Source organism: Ochlerotatus camptorhynchus, unplaced genomic scaffold, assembly GCF_037179485.1.
Source record: "Ochlerotatus camptorhynchus isolate MF236.1 unplaced genomic scaffold, CSIRO-AGI_Acam_v1.1 ptg000290l, whole genome shotgun sequence".
NCBI lineage: Eukaryota > Metazoa > Arthropoda > Insecta > Diptera > Culicidae > Ochlerotatus > Ochlerotatus camptorhynchus.
Window position 1 is genome coordinate 3,761,513 of NW_027040779.1, and position 19,690 is coordinate 3,781,202.

At 38.0% G+C, this 19,690-nt stretch overlaps 2 protein-coding genes across 2 annotated transcripts in view; one reads left to right on the top strand and one right to left on the bottom strand.

Moving 5' to 3' along the window:
• Positions 1-1,962, top strand: part of LOC135706731 (probable G-protein coupled receptor Mth-like 1) — a 107,050-nt gene extending 105,088 nt beyond the window's left edge. The window contains exons 5-9 of the mRNA XM_065228386.1: positions 36-181; positions 872-1,016; positions 1,114-1,218; positions 1,356-1,528; positions 1,605-1,962. Of these exons, the coding sequence (XP_065084458.1) occupies positions 36-181; positions 872-1,016; positions 1,114-1,218; positions 1,356-1,528; positions 1,605-1,645 (610 nt within the window). The 3' untranslated portion in view covers positions 1,646-1,962. The remainder of the gene's footprint in view (positions 1-35; positions 182-871; positions 1,017-1,113; positions 1,219-1,355; positions 1,529-1,604) is intronic.
• The window catches only part of LOC135706725 (RNA helicase aquarius), a 307,481-nt gene that overhangs the window by 136,524 nt on the left and 151,267 nt on the right, over positions 1-19,690 (bottom strand). The window lies entirely within an intron of this gene.

The following is a 19,690-nucleotide window of genomic DNA, read 5'->3' on the forward strand; positions in this document are numbered from 1 at the left end:
AATGATGTAATACATTCTTTCGCGATCATTTACAGGGCACGGCGGTGGAAAATTAGAGAGAGGCATTGGTACGTCCTGAATCACATCTACGCGCACACGGTGGCGCTCACGTTGACGGCAATGGTTTACATCTATCACATGCGGAATCCAACCTTCGGAGAGATATCCTGCTGGTTTAGGAGTACGTATATCTGCATAACAATTCACTATCTTCCTGTACGTATGTGGAATATATTCGATATAGCCACATTACCGTCGATGGGTGCCGTATAAACAGAGTCAGAAATGCGATCTTTGCGATTACACGAGCAAAGGAGAACGAATGCGTTGGGTGGATGAAGGTTGGTTTCTGCTGGGATGATTCTTGTTCACGTGGATTTGAAAACGTGCATAAACGCAACAGGGGTGCAACATGTTGGTTCTGCTCAGAGCGATGTAACTAGTACTGTGGTACCCGTGAGCGGCTATTTAAAACGAGACAAAATATTCTCTCTCATTTCAAAAATGTAACTTCAAAAGAATTTTTTCGTTTTCCAATTCAAATGAATTCAAGGAATTGTTAAACGTTAAAGATACTCAAGAACGCTGTCGACACTATCTGAGGAACCAATAAATCAATTTAAATCTCATTCATCGCACTACACCCCTGTGCCGTCCTGCTACAAAGCCAAAGGATCCCGCTGCGGATGCCAGTAGCAATTCAATTTCACAGAGAAATGTGTTGCACACTGCATTTCTTTCCCACCTCCATCCACCGCCCATCATTTCCAATTTTCGATTCAATTCCTATTTCATTTCTCCCGGCACAATTTTCTAACTCGTACTCCTTTTGCTTTCTCTTTCTTCGTATAACCCATCCCGCCGCGTCCAGCCGAACGAGAGCAGTCCTACTTCGTCTATTTACCGCTGAGCATAATGCTGAGCATCAACATTTTCCTCTTCGTGTGGACCAGCTATCATCTGCATGCCAGCGGCGATGACATTAGCCCGGATCGGAAGAAGGCACTGCGATACAAGTAAGATGCAACGATTTTTCCGAATTCCCCCTCTTTCTAAATTTGACGACGATAAGTGCCAAAAAATACGGACGATCACATTCTTCCCCACTTTCAGATGCATGCTCTACTTGAAATTGTTCCTACTGGCCGGGCTCATCTGGATTTTCGAAATCATCTCCTTCCACGTCGAAGATGGACGCCTCAATCGGTCCTGGTTCTGGTGAGTATCAACCTACTATGTGGTAGTCAAGTTGTTCCACTTCAGTGTTTCGAGCGATACTTTTATGGCGTGCACTTTAATATTTTACGACTTATGAGGTAACCGGTTCTGCTCCTACTCAAATGCGTTTGAACTAGGTTCCTGATCGATTCCATCAATTGCCTGCACGGGGTGCTGATCTTCTTCGTGCTGATCGTGTGGCGGCAGCGTATCAAGAGGGAACTGTCCGGTCGGCGAGTGCTGTGCTTCCGGGCTCCAGCCCATTGGGCCCAGCTCAAAGACGACGAACAGGAACAGCTGGCGGATGAAGGTAAGTGGCGGTCCGAACCGAATACAGTCGTCGCGCTTTGAAGAGATTCGAATTCGTTTTTTCCTTTTCCCCTCAGCTGGTCGAGATTACGGAAAGTATGACTTGATCATCAAATAAACAGATGGAAGAGCAGTGGTCACAATCAGCGTGGAAGCATTACTAACAGAGCAACTTAAGATTAACAGTTAAACTAACAGTGACTTACGCAACGGTACTTCATCAGTATATAAGTGTAGATGATATGCCAACTAGGAATTAAAAGGAAATCGTTGATAGCTGTAGGAAGGAATTCGCTTTTAAGCTAGATATATCGTTTCTGTTGACAAGAAATAGTACTTAATTCTGAAATTTAAGGAGAATGTTACGCAGAGAAATCAAACTAGAAATTAACGCATGATTGTTCATGGAATTCAACAAATATACTTGAAATCGTCATTGTAGACTGTAGTTGCGTTTTTTTTTTTTTCCTTTGGTTTGTTTTTTCCGTCGATCTTGTTTTCCGTGCTGAGCACCAATGCTACCGACGTGCCAGGAAGGCAGCTCCCACACCTGGACCCAAATTATCGACCCATCAACTCATGAACCGGGGACCAACGGCTTTACTTCCCATCCGAAGGAAGGCGTGATCAGAGATGTTATGCCTCAGAACATCCCGGCGGCGCCGACTGGGATTGAACCCAGGCCTGCTGGGGTGAGAGGTAATCACGCTTACCACTACACCACCGGCGCCGTTCGTAGTTGCGTTTGGTATGATGACTAAATGACTGGAGACGTTTATTCTAAAACTCGCAAACTTGAAAGAAATGCTGTCCATATTAGATCCGTGAGTTGCCAGAAGGGTGGTTTTGTAAAAATGACCTGATTATATCAAGCTTATTTTTTATTGAAATACCATTGATAATCTGGAAATCTCATATCAAGACCAGCTTACTATATTTGTTTAAAGATAGCCCACACCGACCACCATTCCAATAGAACTGAAAATGTAAGAGGTTGTATCCAAGACACGACCGTCGATTTGACGTAGGATTACGTGCTCGGTATCAATATTCGGCGACTGTGTTATGGAAACCACTTCCCTCCCTCTCAATTTTAACAGATTTAGTAGAAACATTTCCTATCGATTGGCGTATTAAGATTTAAAATCCATCATCTCTGGATCAAAATCAGACCACTTTCATGCCGCGACCGACTTTGGTTTTTGAAATTGCACCCCCAATGTTGCCTTAAAAATTCATGACATGTTAGATCTAAATGTATGGGAACTGAAATCCGATCGATGACCTTGACAAATGTCCAGAAAATACTCTTTAAACCTTTGTATGTTCCTCAACAATAAAGCTAAGTTCATTGTGGAAATCCTCACAACGGGTATTAAATAAGATTCTAAATATGTCTCAACTAAGAGGCAGGCATAGCAGGAAGACTTTTGCATGAAAAAATGTCAGAGACAAAAATCGTTTTGATGAATAATCAAGATTTAAAAAAATGTCTGGGGTCAAATTGATTCCAAGATACAGACAAAGGGTAAACAAATCTATGGTGGCTCTGAAAAGGACCGTTTTTTCGTGATGGTTGAGTAATGCTGAGCTATAAGGGTGTTCAACACGCGGGTGACGCGCTTGGCATAGATGGCCCATAGCGACTCACGAAGAGCTACTGAATCCGATCAGTAGCGGTGCGGCTTCTTCCTCCTTCTTCGGTGAATGAATAGTGGAGAACAATTTTCGCGTCACGCACCGAAAATACTGCTGCTACTACTGATGACGACCGACCAGACGCCACTACACTAGCATTGGGCGATCTTAGGGCAAGAATCGATCTTAGTGGATCGATTCATTTTTTTTAAATCATTTTGAATCGATTCATTTTTTTCAAAATGGCACAAACATGTTTCAAATATAACGGATCATAGGAAGGTTGGTGCAGATTAACGCCAAGTTCAGTCTAAAGTTGATATTACGTTAAAGCTATATTGTTATGATAGGTCACTTATAATAGTCATTTAGTGTGATGATTGATATCATTGAGAAATAAATTGTTGATCGAACAATGTGATTTAACAGGTTATAATATTCGTTTTATTGGTATTAAATGAACGATTTAAAAAACGAAAGATTAACATATGAAAAAAACGATTAGATGGTAGGTGTGTAAAAGCAGGTAAGTACGGAAAGTACTTAATTCAGATATCCCAAAACTCATCCAAAGGAATCCCATGAAAGCTAATTGAAGAAAACTGTATGGTTTCACAAAGGTGAAGACAAAAAAAAATCAATATTTAATTGCAAATGCAAAAGCATTGAAATTTTTTTTCGGATCGAAACAAAAATCAAATTAAAAGGATCGATCCAGTCGTGTTTGAGATCGATTAAGAAAATCGATTAATCGAATTAAAAGAATCAATCTTTTGTGTTTCGATCCAAGATCGCCCATTGCTACACCACACACGGTTATTAAATAAGCACCGTCCGGCGAGACCGGATGGAGTTCGATTTTGAAATCTGTGGTAGGAAAGTGCTTTTTGCAGGCAATCGGTGATGATTTATATCACCATTGCAACAGTTGGACATTTATGTTATTTCCAATAGTGAGTGTTCATTTGAGCAGATTTGTAGAAATTCAAATAAACTGGCTTGTTTAGAATTAAAATCCATCCGCTATTGACAGAGTTCTAAGTGGTTGATAAGTTCTTTAATGGGAATGACACTGATGAAGACTGCACCTTGTAGTAAAAATACGTATCTGTCATGAATATCAAAATGAATTAAGTGGTATTAAATGGAAGATACAATTTTTTGGTGTTTTACTGGAAAACATATTTATTGGAATTTTTTGTTGAAATACTTACGAGTTTTCAATTAATTTCTGAAATTTCTAATGATTTGCAGAGTAAATTAAGTGAGTTTTCAGTTTTCATTTTCAAACTTTATTTTGGATGGGTGGATCGCTCATAGGGAGGGGTCATTGTAAAAATATACAATGGCATATCTTGATGTAAGAGATGTTTATATCACGAGATCCCAACCATAACGGATGGTGCTTCCTCGTGCAAAGATATTCAAGAATACAAGGTTTCCAATACTATGGCATATATGATAGAATTTCTTCACTAGATGGTGCTAAACGGAAAATGATAAAGTTGCGCGATCTTAAATACATATTACACAAGGCTATCTACAGATCCTTCTCATATGGATGGTTACCTTCTTCAGAAAATTTGTTCAGGTGGACATGACATATCTTACGGTAAAGAGTATAGCTCAGAATTCACTCACCAAGCAGCGCTAGTGTGACATGAATAGATTGCCCTAACTTAACATCTTGAATAGATAGAACGCTCCAGTTCTCGGCAAAATTGTTCAAATGGAATAGATCTTTTTCAGGGTGAAGGTTTTAGTTCAGAATTCACTCATCAGGTGGTGCTAGTGTGACGTTAATTTTGCATTATTTGTCTTAACTTAACATCTGGACTAGACAGAAGGTTTCCGTCTTGGCAAAAGTTGTTCAAATGAACAAGACCTATATTATGGTAAAGAGTTCAGCTCATAATTCACTCACCAGGCAGTGCTAGTGTGACATTCATGTTTCATTCATTGCCCTAACTTAACTTATTGACTAGATAGAAGGTTTCCAACTTCGGCAAAGTAGTTCAGATGGACAAGACCTATCCTAAGGTGAAGAGTTCAGCTCAGAATTCACTCTCCATGCAGCGCTAAAGTGACATTGTTTTTGAATTGTTTACCCTCAAATGGACTAGACAGAAGGCTCTCGTTTCCAGCAAAGTTGTTCAGATGGAAAAGACTTATTTTGTGGTAAAAAGTTCAACACAGAATTCACGCACTGGCTTGTGCTCGTGTGACATTAATTTTGAATCGATTGCCGTAGCTTAAAGGGTCAAGCCTACCTTCGAGGCCAAACAAAATTTAATATTTTTTTTTCTCCGAAATTAAGCGACATATTTCAATTCGGTTTTCACAAATTTATTGTTCTTACATTCGTTTTCAAAAATCATTAGGGCTGAGATCTAATATTGGGCCTACTACGCACAAACTGCCTTTTGCCTCTACTTTTCGTACAAAAATGGAATATTTTCACTGCATATGACTTCTAAATTTATTAACACTGCTTTTTGATCCCAAACTCGGCCTACGGATTCTAAATTAGGCCTAAAGCATTGAAACGCCATTCAAACGCCATTGAATTCGGGTGTAAGCATTCATATCACGCGTTCTCATTGACTTCGTTCGGTCAGTGGTCACTGGCACGAGCAGAAATTAGCTGAAATCGAAAATTTGATTTCACAATCAGTCAATTCAGGCAGCGATCGATGGATTTAAAAAAAAAAACAAAATTACGGCCTTTCAAAGATAAAAAAAAAAACACTAAAAAGCCAGGTTAATAATAGTTCTAAATATTTTTTTTCCTTGATTTGTTTTCTGTCGATTTTGTTTTCCGTGCTGAGCACCAATGCTACCGACGCCAGGGAGGCAGCTCCCACACCTGGACCCTACCACCTATCGACCCATCAACTCATGAACCGGGGACCAACGGCTTTACTTTCCTTCCGAAGGAAGGCGTGATCAGAAATATTATGCCTCAGAACATCCCGGCGGTGCCGACTGGGATTAAACCCAGGCCTACTGGGATGAGAGATAATCACGCTTACCACTACACCACCGGCGCCGCTCTGTTGTTCTAATAGGCTCTAAAAAATCGAATTTTAATAATCTGCAAAATTGGCACGATCAAGGCCCTAAATAAACAGTTCTAAACAATATACAAAAACAACTGAACAAATCGTATGTATTGAATTTGAGTTATCACAAACACCGACTTTGAAAATGAGTTTTCGAGATAATTGCATTTAAAGTTTTAAGATATGTTCCCGGTTCATCATCGGATCAACATGAAATTTTAAGAAAATAATCTTAAGTGTATACACTTACGATTTATGCAATAAAAAAACGTTTCTTTATGTTTACAGGTAGGCATGACCCCTTAATATCATGACTACACAGTTCGATAAAGTAGCGTAAATTTCTGTTCAATATGATGCACATAAATGGAGCGTCACATATCATATAAGTTCACATTACATATCATGTAAAGTTCTGAGACATTTCAGGCAGTGTAGCAAATATTGTATACAAAAGCCCATTGTTATAAACAACATTGTTTACAAGTTGCTCGGTTGTGTGAAATGAAATATAAGTTTACGTGAATGAATGTTTACATCACTATTAAAATTCAGATTTTTTATCTGTATAGATAGAAGGCTCCCGTCTTGATTAAAGATGTTCAAATAGACCATACCTATTCTATGGTAAACAGTTTAGCTCAGAATTTACTTATCAGTTCACACTGTTGCATCACGTTGTTTCGAGTTTTTTGGTTTCACTTGACCGCTCGCCTCGATAGAAGGTATCTGTTTCCCTCTCTTAACTCTTAACTATAATATACAAGACAGGAACCTTCTATCAATTCAGGATGTTAAGTAAGGGCAAGCAATTCAAAATAGCACCGCCTTCTGAGCAAATTATCAACTAAAATCTTTGCCTTAGAATAAGTCTTGTCGATCTAAACAACTTTGTTGACCCCCTCCCCTCGCCCGCTTCACTGCGTCAGTGGTTCTGGGTATCTCATTGGACATATTGCTAGTTCAATTTATGTTCTTTGAAATCAAATACATATATTCACCACTAGGTGTCTCCCTTAACTCAGTCGGTAAAGGTGCATATCTGAAGCTAAACGGTATATTTAAAATATGAGCTGAATGCTATAATTAAAATACACGCATAGCTTTTGAAAATGACCTCAGCTAATTAATAAGAGATTTAGATATATTGAGCTTGTTTTTAATACTCCGAGCACGATGCCTCCAGAAAAATGTGTAACGGAAAATTGGAAATTTTTAAAAAATCATTGCACAGCGATTAAAACTATTGATACCAAGTACGTAGTTTCAAATGGCCCCAATTGATTTGAAATTCGTTTATAACTGGCTGAGCTTTAATTTTCAGTTATTATAACAGTAATATATTGATACAATCACTTCTTCCTAATTCGATATTGAAGGGACCATGGAGTTAGGGAGGATTTGAGCTAAGGAGGATATCGAATTAACAAGGTAAATTTAGGAAATTTGTATGGGGACTCCCATTGGGGAAACTGGCCTAAGTAGCCTGGATTTCCATCGAGTTAGGGAGAAATCGTGTAAAGGAGAGTTCGTTGTGGATCCAGAGTATTTTATGGAGATGTTTATTTTTGACTTGTTGGACAATTTAACATCATCGGAATAAAACCTGATAGACCATAAATCTTAAATAAAAAAAAAATCCAGAGGTCATTACGAAAATCATTGATTACCTAAAAAAGTTTATGACAATTCTGGTAACATGTGAGAATACGAGAGCATCGAGATATCAATTGATGTATGGTTGGAGATCTTCAGAATAATACCTAATACACTTAAAGCCTTGAAAGCAGCAATATCAAGAGGATTTTATGGAGAACTTTGATCTTCCAACGTGGCGTTATGAGATAATATCTAAGAGAAGTGGTTTGAATTGATGGGCAGTTAAATATCTTCAGGATAAGTCCTTGACCAGATATTTAGATCTCCCAGAAGTTATCAGGTTATTTTTTTTTCAATATTTCTACTCGATAAAGTTGTATTCTGAAGATCTTCAACTGCCCAACAATTCTAATCACATTTCCAGTTATTCTTTCAAACACCAGATTGCTCGGAAATTATTCCAAAGACAGTAGATTAAACATCCCCAAAAACTCCTCAGGAATATCTTTAACTGCCCAAAAATTCAAATTACAACTCACAGACATTCTCTCAACATACCGTGTGCTCAGAAATTATACAGGCGATCAGAGATCTAAAAAAAAAACCTCAAGATATTTAACAGCTTGATCAGGAATAATTCTGACGGTCTTCAACTGCCGAACAATTCAAATCACATCTCCCAGATATTCTCTCAAGTACTAGATATCTCAGAAATTATTCCAAAGCCAGGTAATCCTAGATCTGCAAAAAGTTATCAACATATTTTTCAAGACTTCATTTTGAACTGGCACTATTTTGAAGATCTTCAACTGTACAATAATTCACATGAAGATCTTCAACTGCACAACAATTCAAAGCAATACATTCATTCATTATACAATCATTATATTTTACATAATAAATGTTAACTTTAAAGTTTTTCATTCGGCACGGAAACGAAGGACGGTGTTTAGACATTACTGACCGTTTCTGCGGTTCTTAAGCCTAGGCTTTTTGGGTTACCCATAGGGTTCTCTAGGCTTGACTTTAGTTTTCGGTAAGGATTATCTTTAAGAATTAGAGCTTCCATTCCCTGGCAGTTTTGTCAAAAACGAACAGTCTACAACAATTTAGAGAATTTCCGAAAAATCCATTGTACTGGTCCGATTGAATTGAACTTTAATCATTAATACCTATACTTTTCCTTAAAGATAAAATAATCCTAAACATTTTGAGGTCCTTGAGGTCCAAAATCACTGAGATCAGAGAGAAAAGTGGTCTCTGGAACCGGGGTCGGCAATTTCCGCATACTAACCAACCGTGACCAAATTACATTTTAGAGGAGTCTCTGTTACTTAACGGCACTCATCTTCAATTCATCTCAGAATCTGTTTGGTTTAGAATAAAACGTTAGCAGAAACGGGGGAAACTCCGGCGTACTGGTTAACATCCATACCTCTCACGCCAAAGTCACGAGTTCAAATATCACCCCGGACAAATCACGAATGACCCAAAAAAAAAAAAAGAATGACCCAAAAGTGTTAAAGAGACTATAATGAAAAAAAAAAAAACGTTAGTAGAATATTTTTGTTTTGTTTTCCGCGATTTGTTTTCTGTCGATCTTATTTACCGTACTGAGTACCAATGCTACCGACGCCAGGGAGGCAGCTCCCACACCTATCGACCCATCAACTCATAGATCGTGGTCCATCGACTTTACTTGCCTTCCGAAGGCGTTAACTGAGATTTTATGCTTCAGAAAATCCCGGCGGCGCCTTTTATGTATTAGGGGCTGTCCATAAACTACGTAGACATGTTAGGGGGGGGGGTAGGAATAATCCACGGCCCATACAAATTTATAAAAATGTATGGACAACTGCCTACGCAGGGGGAGGGGGAGTCAAGAATACCAAAAAACTGTCTACGTAGTTAATGAACAGCTCCTTATACGTATCAATGATATGTAACGAATTTAAGTATTTCCCGGGGTAAGTGGCGGGACTATCTTCATAACATTTGAGAATGCGCATTTTCTTCTATCAAGGGCACACATTCTTTGGCCTCTTTATTGTATCGTCTCAGCATTCAATTTCTAATCGCACTGCTATTGTATGTTTCCTACTAAAGATATAAAGCACGGTATTCTTAGGTTGCATGAGAGTTTGCAAAAAAAAATATCCATTTGGGCAGAGTTAAGGCATGAATGACCCATATGAAATGTAGGGCTACAAAATGGTGAGTGGACAACCTGAAAGGAGAGTGATTCCTAGCTCCGGTCCTCACAAGTCCTTACCTCACGCCTCCACGAATCATATGATTACAAACGACTACCAGCTGAAACATGGACACAGCTGGGTGGCGTAGCCTGGGCAATGTTGTCAATCCGACAATAGCAAAGTGAGGAGGTGCGAAGCGAACACTGGCCCGGTAACCCTAGCACGGCCGTAGAGGAAATGCTTCGCCTCCGAGCGTCTGTCCACCACGGAGGTGCGGATTAAAAAGCGTCTGTCTGGCATCCAGCATAAGAAATGATCTTCCCCGGAAACTACACCTAAGATGGCAGTCCCATCAGAGGATAGGAGACCTTAGACCAACCACCTACAAGAAGGCCAACAAAAGACAAGAAGGAAGATGGTTATCAGTTAGGTAAGTTACTTCATCATCAAAGGTAAGTCACCGTATAAACTTTCACCAAATGATAGCATAAAAACCAATAAATGATGGGAAGGGGAGGGACCACCGATCCAATTGAAGCGATTTGGATGGGGAGAGTAAAATTGTCAACACCCTGTTGTTAACATCTCGTGGAAAAAGGGCGGGCTCTTCTCCACACTCATTGGGGTATCCTTCTGTCGGACGGCTCGTTTTTTGACCAATTGTATGATCATGTGGCTGGAAGGAGATTCTCTATCATCCCGTGGAGGCGTATAGGTGAATTATCGATCCATCAAAACCGTTTTTGGCCCTTCATACAGCGATATGTTGAGCAGTGTTGCGAAAATAACATAAAAACAAATCTCACCAATGCATACGATCACGCTTGATTTTCGTAGACAAAAATCAACAAGTAAACAACTGCGGTTGATTTTGCTAGCTGTGATATCGCAGCTCAGAATTCCAGCTAACAAAACTCACCAGCTGCAAATCTCAGCAATTTGCGATGAGATTGAGTTTCATGATTTTTCCTTTAAACCCGAACGCAACCAAAAATTCCATAATAGCTGGTAGCAGTCACTTCGTGTCTGCCATCGGTGAATAGTAAAAAGAGATAGCTAACTATACCACAAACGAAGTGACAGACGACTAACTGGCGAAGAAATCAATTAAAATAATTGGCAAATCAAAGTTGCCACTCGTGGAGAATAGAAGAACTATGAGAGTGATGATGGTTTCAAAATTTTCCACGGAGAGGTATACGAGTGCAATCTTAAAATGCTTTTATTTTGAAAATGATGCATTTTATTTAAATCTGGTTGATGCTACGCTAGTAGAAAACTTAAGAACTACTTAATAGACATACAATATAGAAAAAATCATTTCTTTTCAGATTTTTATGTGTAAACATAGATTTCAGCTTTTCTACAACTGTAGCAGCAACCAGATATAAATAAAATGCTCTATTTGCAAAATAAAAGCATTTTAAGATTGCACTCGTATACCTCCCCGTGGAAAATTTTGAAACCATCATCACTTTCATAGTTCGTCTATTCTCCACGAGTGCCAACTTTGATTTGCCAATGTGGTTCACTGTAATAGAATTTTCTTAGAAGCTTGTGCCATCATCCACCAGATGGGTTAGTATTTTTATTAGTACATTTGGTGAAAATGCTAGTTCAATCCAGTAGTAGTGTTGCCATGTGGTAAAATCCAGCAGTAGTGGTGTTGGAATATGGTACACTGACAAATTGCAATAGCAGTTTAGTCACCAAAGTTTTCGAGCCGCTCCGTCTGTCACTTCGTTTGTGGTAATACCTTCTCTGTCTAAGAAAACGATGCGCAACAGAATCATTTTTGTGTCGAGTCAACTCTCATCTTGATTTTTGCACTTTGTGAATAGTCTCGCAATATCAAAAGAGCGTGTAAAATCAATATCAAGCATAATATTTTGTTCCAATATCACACGTGATATTGAGAGCGCATGAGATCGGAAAAATATCATTTGATTGATGATTTTTTCAACACTGATGTTGAGGACTAGCAAGAAGACTAGCATCTCTTGAGCTTTCTTATGCAAATGCAAAAGGACAGGCAAAATCTCACTATCTATTCCTAAAATGCTAAACCTCAAAGCGAATTAAATAGCGAAGATGCCAACTTCAGAAGAGAGGTTTGCATATTTGCTCTGTTTTTATTCAGAACTGCTCAAGCGGAGCGCTACAGTATTTGCAGAGTGATCAGTCTTCTTGATATGTTGTCTTCGATTTTAGAAAATTGAAAGGAATTGTTATTGCAGATTTTCTATCCGTAGGTGACAGTGGAATGCAGAGTGTTATTTTGAGTAAATTTTTGGGCAAATAACATCACCAATTATTTTGTTATGAATAATAAATGAATTCATTACATGTTCATAAAACAAATTTGATTCTTGAATCGTACATTTTGCATAGTGTTTTCAGGAAATTGCTTTTCGACCGTGATAAAATCGAAACTTAACTGTATTTGAATGGGGCCCTTATCATGCAAATATCTGATTCTCCTTCTATCAATTTCGATCTATTCGCATGCAAGCGGGATGAATAGAATTAGAGATAAAAAGTAGGTCCTCGTGGAGAACATAAGAACTATTGAAATTTCTATCACGGTGAATTTCAATGGATGCGTTGATCGACTGAACTGTTTCCAAAACATCGCAGGTACATGAGAAAATCAGTGACCGACCATCTCTTTTTACCAGTGGTTGCCTGGGGGAGGGGGGGGGGGATCTCCGTACATTATTTTTATAACTTTTTACCCACATAAAAGTGACACTATGCTGTCAGTAGTGGTGGGATCAAATATGACAGCACAGCATACAGTAATTCATGCAATTTGATTTTCACAACGGAGTTAAAAAAAAAAGTCAAAATCAGGGTGTCCATTCAAATCAAATTGTTCAATTCCCAGTTTTTCCCAGGTTTTTTAAAAGTCAGGGTGGCCGCCAGTAAATTTTCATTTTAAAATTCCCGGTTTTCTTGAACCAGGAATCTTGAATCTTGAATCTTTAAAAAATTCCCAGTTGTTAAAATATATTTTTTTTATTGGGTATCAAGCTGGAGCTGTGTGACAGCTTAGTTTTCAAGACTTGACCCATTTGAATAAATTTCGCTTCTATCTTTGACAATATAGAAGAAGGACTAGCCTATGTTGGCCGCTTGAACACTGGATTCCGTATGTATTGTTTCAAGCTAGTTATAGAAAAAATGCTGTGACGTGTGCGCGTAGATACATCCGCGTAAAAAACCGATTGAATAAGTAAATCCGTTTCGAACGAAATATCTAAATTATGTAAGTTACGGAACCCGCGCGAATTCCGGAAGCCGTGCGAGACCACTGAAGCGAGAAAAAAAAGGCTTATTATCATTTAAAGAGTGCCACCAAAATAAATGTGATAGCCTATTTTTGCAAGTTGATTAATTTTGGTTTTCTCCCTAGATATCTACTTATTTTACTATTGAGCTTTGTTTCAATTTAGTCATTTTACCGCACGTATCAATCATTTCAAAATTTCGCGACCGTACCGAACAAATTCTAAACTACATAAGCTCAAAACACTTTTGGCAAACTCTACCGAAATGCTAATCACTTCTGCGTAAGCTCCGCAGACGTAGGCGCGTTGATTTCGATAGCCGCGAAAAGTTAAACGTTCATCGATGCGTCAATACCACATAAGGAAAGATCGATTTTACAGTCACGTAGGGTTTAGTTCATAGATTAACATTGACTGCTGTTTACAAATGTAAGTACTTGAACACTAAGAAATAAATTAACTCAAATGCTTTAACTGCATATATCAGAGATTTCACGTATTGAGAGAATAATATATTTATCGATTGAGTTTATTCAGGGGAAAACACTACCTACAAAAGATTAAAAGTTATCAATAGTCACATACCCCTACTTTTACTTATTTTCTAAACTATTCCTCTTCTTGTTAATTTGCTAAATGCTATTGGTTTGCTTGCGTTTTCTTATTGAAGTTCAAGACTAAATAGGAAGATTTATTCTACAACTTGTTAGTTGCCTCCCTAAGCGGACCCCCCGCATCCTAATTCTTTTGTTAATCTACCTAATGTTATAAGACTTTTTGAATTTTCTTATTTACGTTCGTTTGATGATTATGATATCTCATTAGTCTAATTTAATAAATAATTGAAATCTCTAATTCACCTAATCAATCATAACCCATGCTTTATTAAGTACCTGCACTTGTGTTTATAATCTAAAATTAAACGTGTTTCAAGTACTTTTGACTTTGACCTATACCTATTTATTATATCTTAGTTCGACCCAAGTGACAAAAATGCTTCACTTTGAAGTTAGTTTTCTAGCTCATTTTTAAATTATATAGGGAATATGCTCCAACTATGCTCACACGTTTCCGAGCCATAGTTCAAACAGTTATCCCAAATCAAAATGAAGCACGTATAAGATTAGTTACAATACCATGTACAAAAATGGTGTTTAACATTGTTCCCTGAGTAATACCTCAATGAAAACAACAACGAAAGCTTGTCACGTAAGTAGAAGAAGCACTGTTGGGCACTTTCTGAAATATTTCAATAGTATAATTCCCTTGCAAACCCAAATAAATCTATCTGCGTAAAAATAAATAAAATAAGAGTGATTTGCGGCAAAACCCGCCAGTATCACACCCAACGGCAGTGCCTATACGTAAGCGTACTACGACGCGGCTCTCAATCAAAGGAGTAACAAGTGTGATACTATCACTGCTAGACTAGATCTTTGGTTCTCTCATGCAGTGGTTTAAAAGAGAGGGGAAGCCTAGTAATCCCCATTGCCTGCCCATGACGCCATTCTATCGCGGCATGAGCCAGCAACGCCGGCCATAAACCTACCGTCTCAAACACTCCACTAGCATGAAATTAAGCCCGCCCAGCAACAGCAAGGTGCAAAAACTAGCCAAGGGGAGGGAAAAAATTCCCAGTTGTTAATATTCAACAAAAAACGAAATTGCAAGCATATTTAAAAAGGCAGCCAACTATAAATTTTCGGTAGTATTTGTGGAAAAAATAAAAGCAAAATTACAGAAAGTATTTTTAAAGCTGAAAGTAAAAAGTTAACTCTATGAGTCACTTAATGTATTCCAAACAAATCATTGATCTTTCGAGATACTTTGAAAACTCACTTATTATGATTTCAAATCACTAGAATTTATTGAGTAACAGAGAATAAAGTCACTAGGCCAAATGCTATGTGGATGCATAGGTTTTAAGACAGAATTGTGAGGAAAAAACTGAACTTTATACAAATGAGAATTAGAAGAAATTGTTAGGGATATCGGATAAAGAAAATGTGTCTTCACTCCGTTGTCTATACTAACTATAAATATTAACCTTTCAGTACTCGGGCTGATGTACAAAGTTAAACACGAAAATAATAATATGCAGAACCTACTGACGTTGGAACTCACTCAACGTGAATCTAAACATGGTTCATGAAATTTAATACCCACATCCAATAGACCAATACTTGAAGAATATTACTGAAGTGATTTACGAAGTTCCCAAGATTCTGGGTATTTGACACTTTCTTCAAAATTATCGTGATGCAATATTTGGAGAAAAATAATTAACAATTTTGATAATTTTTCAAGATCACAGATTTGAAAAAAATAATAATACTGGAGTCATAATTGTCAAGGCACTGAGACTAGGAAGCATTTGAAAGGTTATAACAAATAAAAGAACAATCTGTACAATCTGGCGGATAAACCCTGGATTTTTTAGTAACATTTAAAAGTAGTCAAAGTGTTGATTTCAATCAAATATTGAGGAGGAATCCCACATAATTTTCGAAGGAGAAGTTCTGAGCAGAATGCCAGAATTATTCTGACATGAAGTTCTTAGAAATTGTTAGATGAATTTGGAGAGATTTCTGTGGAGAAGGATGCTTTTTTTATTTAGGAGATTTTTAGCCGCAGGCTGGTTCATCTCCGGTAGAAGGATGCTTTAAAAAGTTCTAAATTGAATTCTTAAATAAATTTGGCGATTTGTTTTTTTATGATAACTCCTTACTTGAAAACAGGCAAAACCTCACAAACAGGCTGCTTTTTCATGGTATACAGTGTGATAATTCAATAATCAATAAATTGGCAAACCATTGATACATTTTGGTAACATACAAAAAATTCTATAATCCACATTAAATTTCATATGTAAGCGCCGATTGAAACAATCTTTTCGACGTCACTACAAGAGTGATTGATTAAACGAAAGAAACGAATCGTGCGGAATGAAAGCCGAGGAAAAACTAATTGCACCAATTTATTCAGGCCTACAATTCCACACCTTCTATAGACAGGTTGAGCCTTGATAGCTAGCTGCTTGCAGGAACTGATGACCTAAACCAATGTCCAAATAATACTCCTTAACAAATTTTTGGTGGCCCTGCAAAGGACCGTTTTGTAGTGATGGTTGAGTAATTCTGAGCTGGGTGTTCAACACGGATGAGGCTGTCGAGCTGCATGTCGTTTGGAGCGAGGGTGACACGCTTGGCATAGATGACCGACCCGCAGCGACTCACGAAGAGCTACTGATTCCGATCCATAGCATAGCGGTGCAGCTTCTTCCTCCTTTGATGGTTGCTTATGTGGGCTCTGCAGCTTACAGGCAGCCTTTCGTTGTTACTGGTGAACAATGCTACTGCTGCTACTAATTTTGACGACCGAACACCACCACACAGTGGTGTGGTCGTTGGGACCGTGTGGTTCTGAGTATGACGATGAGTGTGCAAAATTTACGCAATTCCATCCTCCCTATTCGCACGTGCCCGAGGATCGGAGGCGAATGCCACTTCGACTTGTTTCGTCTACTTACTACTCTCTGACGACTGTGCTGGGGAAGCAGCATATGCATGTAGGTAATTGGTGGATTTGTTAGTTGATTCGACGCTTTTGGACAATGCTAAACATTTACCAGTTTTTCAATAGTTTCTTGTTGAAAATCAACATTCGGAAGCATTGTTACCGATGCGTAGCTATATTTCTGATCGATTGGTTATAAAATTATTGAAATTGGACCAGGGGCAGCTGAGTTATTAACGTTCAAAATCTTTCTTAATTTGTTACATGCTCCATTTTCGGTTTCACAAAGTGTACCCCCATATAGAAATCAAAGACATAGTCCTACGTCAAAAGACAAACTTCTTCTTCGTTATGCTCTTCATCATCTCCTTTGCATGCAGTCGTGGTAAGTAAAGTCTGCAAAGAATTCAAAGAGGACATTAGCGCTTGTTGTATTATATTCGCTCCCTGCGCCGCACGCAGTGTACCGCTCATTGTGCGGATCGCTTTCTCACAGATTAGTTAGAAATAAGATTGGGCGATCTTCAGAGAAAGATCGATCTTATATTTGGCTCTAGAATCGATCCACTGATTAAATCGGTACCAAAGAATCGATCTTTGGTAGATCGATCTTTTGATTTTTTTTTAATACGCTTGGTACGTTGGAAATTGTTTCCTTTATAACATTCAATTAAATCACCGGCTAGAAATTTTTCGTCAAACTTGCTCACTGTCAATGTGTATGGCATTTCATTTCGGTAATAAATTTTTCACCATTTTCTATTCAGCTTTGACGTTAATCATGGAACGTAAACAAACATGGCATGTAAAATTAAGTGTCCTGAAACTGAAACATATGCAACTCGACGAAAAGTGCGTTTGATTGAATTGATTTTCTCGTCCTTTTCAACTGATTCTTATGTCAAAAGGGCCGCTTGCATGTGTCGGTCTCAAAGCACTGAAATTTACATGTCTTTTTCGTAGTGTGCAGTTTTGAATTATTAATGATTAATCAATCAAAATGTATTATGCTGTTTCTCCGTGTAGGCAAAATGTGTCGGCAATGAGCAATTAGCACAGAAGGGAGGTAACGCAAACTAAAGAGACTGAATTGGGTAAAGAGGCGATATCCATTTGACAGGTCTCTGCTCGGAATAACTTTCCCTATGATTTTGACAGATAATCGATTTTTCCAATTTTTACATTTCGTTTCTTTATAAATTCAGGCTCTTTAGAGCAAACCTTTCAAATGTTGCTATGTTGTATTCTTAAATATTGGTGGTGAGGTGAGAGTAAATCGTTTTTTGACGTAGGTCTGTGATTTCTATATGGGGGTACACTTTGTGAAAACCGAAAATGGAACATGTAACAAAATTATGTAAGATTTTGAACGTTAATAACTCAGCTGTCCCTGGACCAATTTAAATAATTTTATCACCAATTCCTATGCATCTGTTAAAGTTAAGGTTTTATCATTTTTCGAAATGTCACTGAAAATTTCACGAATGTGCAATTGTTGCTATGATAGTTAAAATAATCACCGATTTGCCTGCGAAAAGTGATTTCCCTAACACAGATTTCAAAGTTGAATTCCATCCGGTCTCACTAAACGGTGTTTATTCAATCACCGCGTGGTGAGTGGTGGTGTTCTCCAGTACACAACGAAAGGCTGCCTGCAAGCATGGCCATCCAGAGGGAGAAGGAAGCCACACAACTATTGATCGGAATCAGTAGCTCTTCGTGAGTCGCTGTGGGCCATCTATGTCAAGCGTGTCATACTAAAGAGCATAAACAGAGAGAACCCCGCTCAAATCCTATTCCTACAGAAAACACAAGCTCCAGCTGCAGTTAACAAATAAGATTCATTATATAAGACCACGTAGTCCTTTGTCACCATTGCGTACAACCCCATAGGGTTGTCCCTTGAAGTTTTTTTTAATGTTAATACACTTAAAAAATTTAACATCTATTTTTTATTTATTTTTTGAAGATCGAAAAGATCTAAAGAAAAAATCGATTTTTTCGATCTTTTCGTGGACAAAGAATCGCCCAATCATAGTTAGAAAAGAGTGTGTGAAGTAAACGGGAGAACTACACACTCTTTGTCGAGTGTTGTGAGATGCATGCACAAAGTTGGTTTGCCAACGCTCTGAGGTGCATTCCAGCCCTATTTAAAGAATTCTTTATGACCAAATTATGGCTTACAATACTATGATTAAATCGAAATTGTTACTTGGGATGAGTATATATGATCTCTCCTGGTGTGATTTGGGTTTTTCCGCATTTTCCCCGGAAAATTCAAATTCACGGTTTTTTCCCGGATTTCCCGGTTTTCTCGGTTGGATGGGCGCACTGCATAAGGCACCGAAATTCGGACACTTGGTCTACAATTTCGGACACTTTTAAAAGGTTTTTTTTAATGCCCCACAAATTTTATATGAAGATCTCATAGCAGCCTCAATCTACATGTGCACCTTCTATCGAAACATAAACAATTACTAAAATATTGCTTAGAATGGATAGCTACCGAGAAAACTAGAACATTATTTACGCTTTTTAACATATTCAAGTATAAATATGGTATTAAATCGGGTTTTTAAAGTTGGTGCACAGGTAACAAGTGAGGTTTTGCGACGCCACTGTTGTTTAGTAACTCCATGTTTATCATAATTATTATGTTGAAAAATGGAAGTAATATTTAATAAACAACTAAAATTTCCGGATTAAAAAACATTCAACGTTCGATGCCCTACGGTATCCAACGTATGAAAAATACTATTTTTTCAGCTTTGCGTTCCACTTTACAACGAAGATAGAATTGCCTCCTTAAGCAAAATGTTCCACAAATTTTGGAACAAAAATCATTTCAACAGAAATAAAGTTC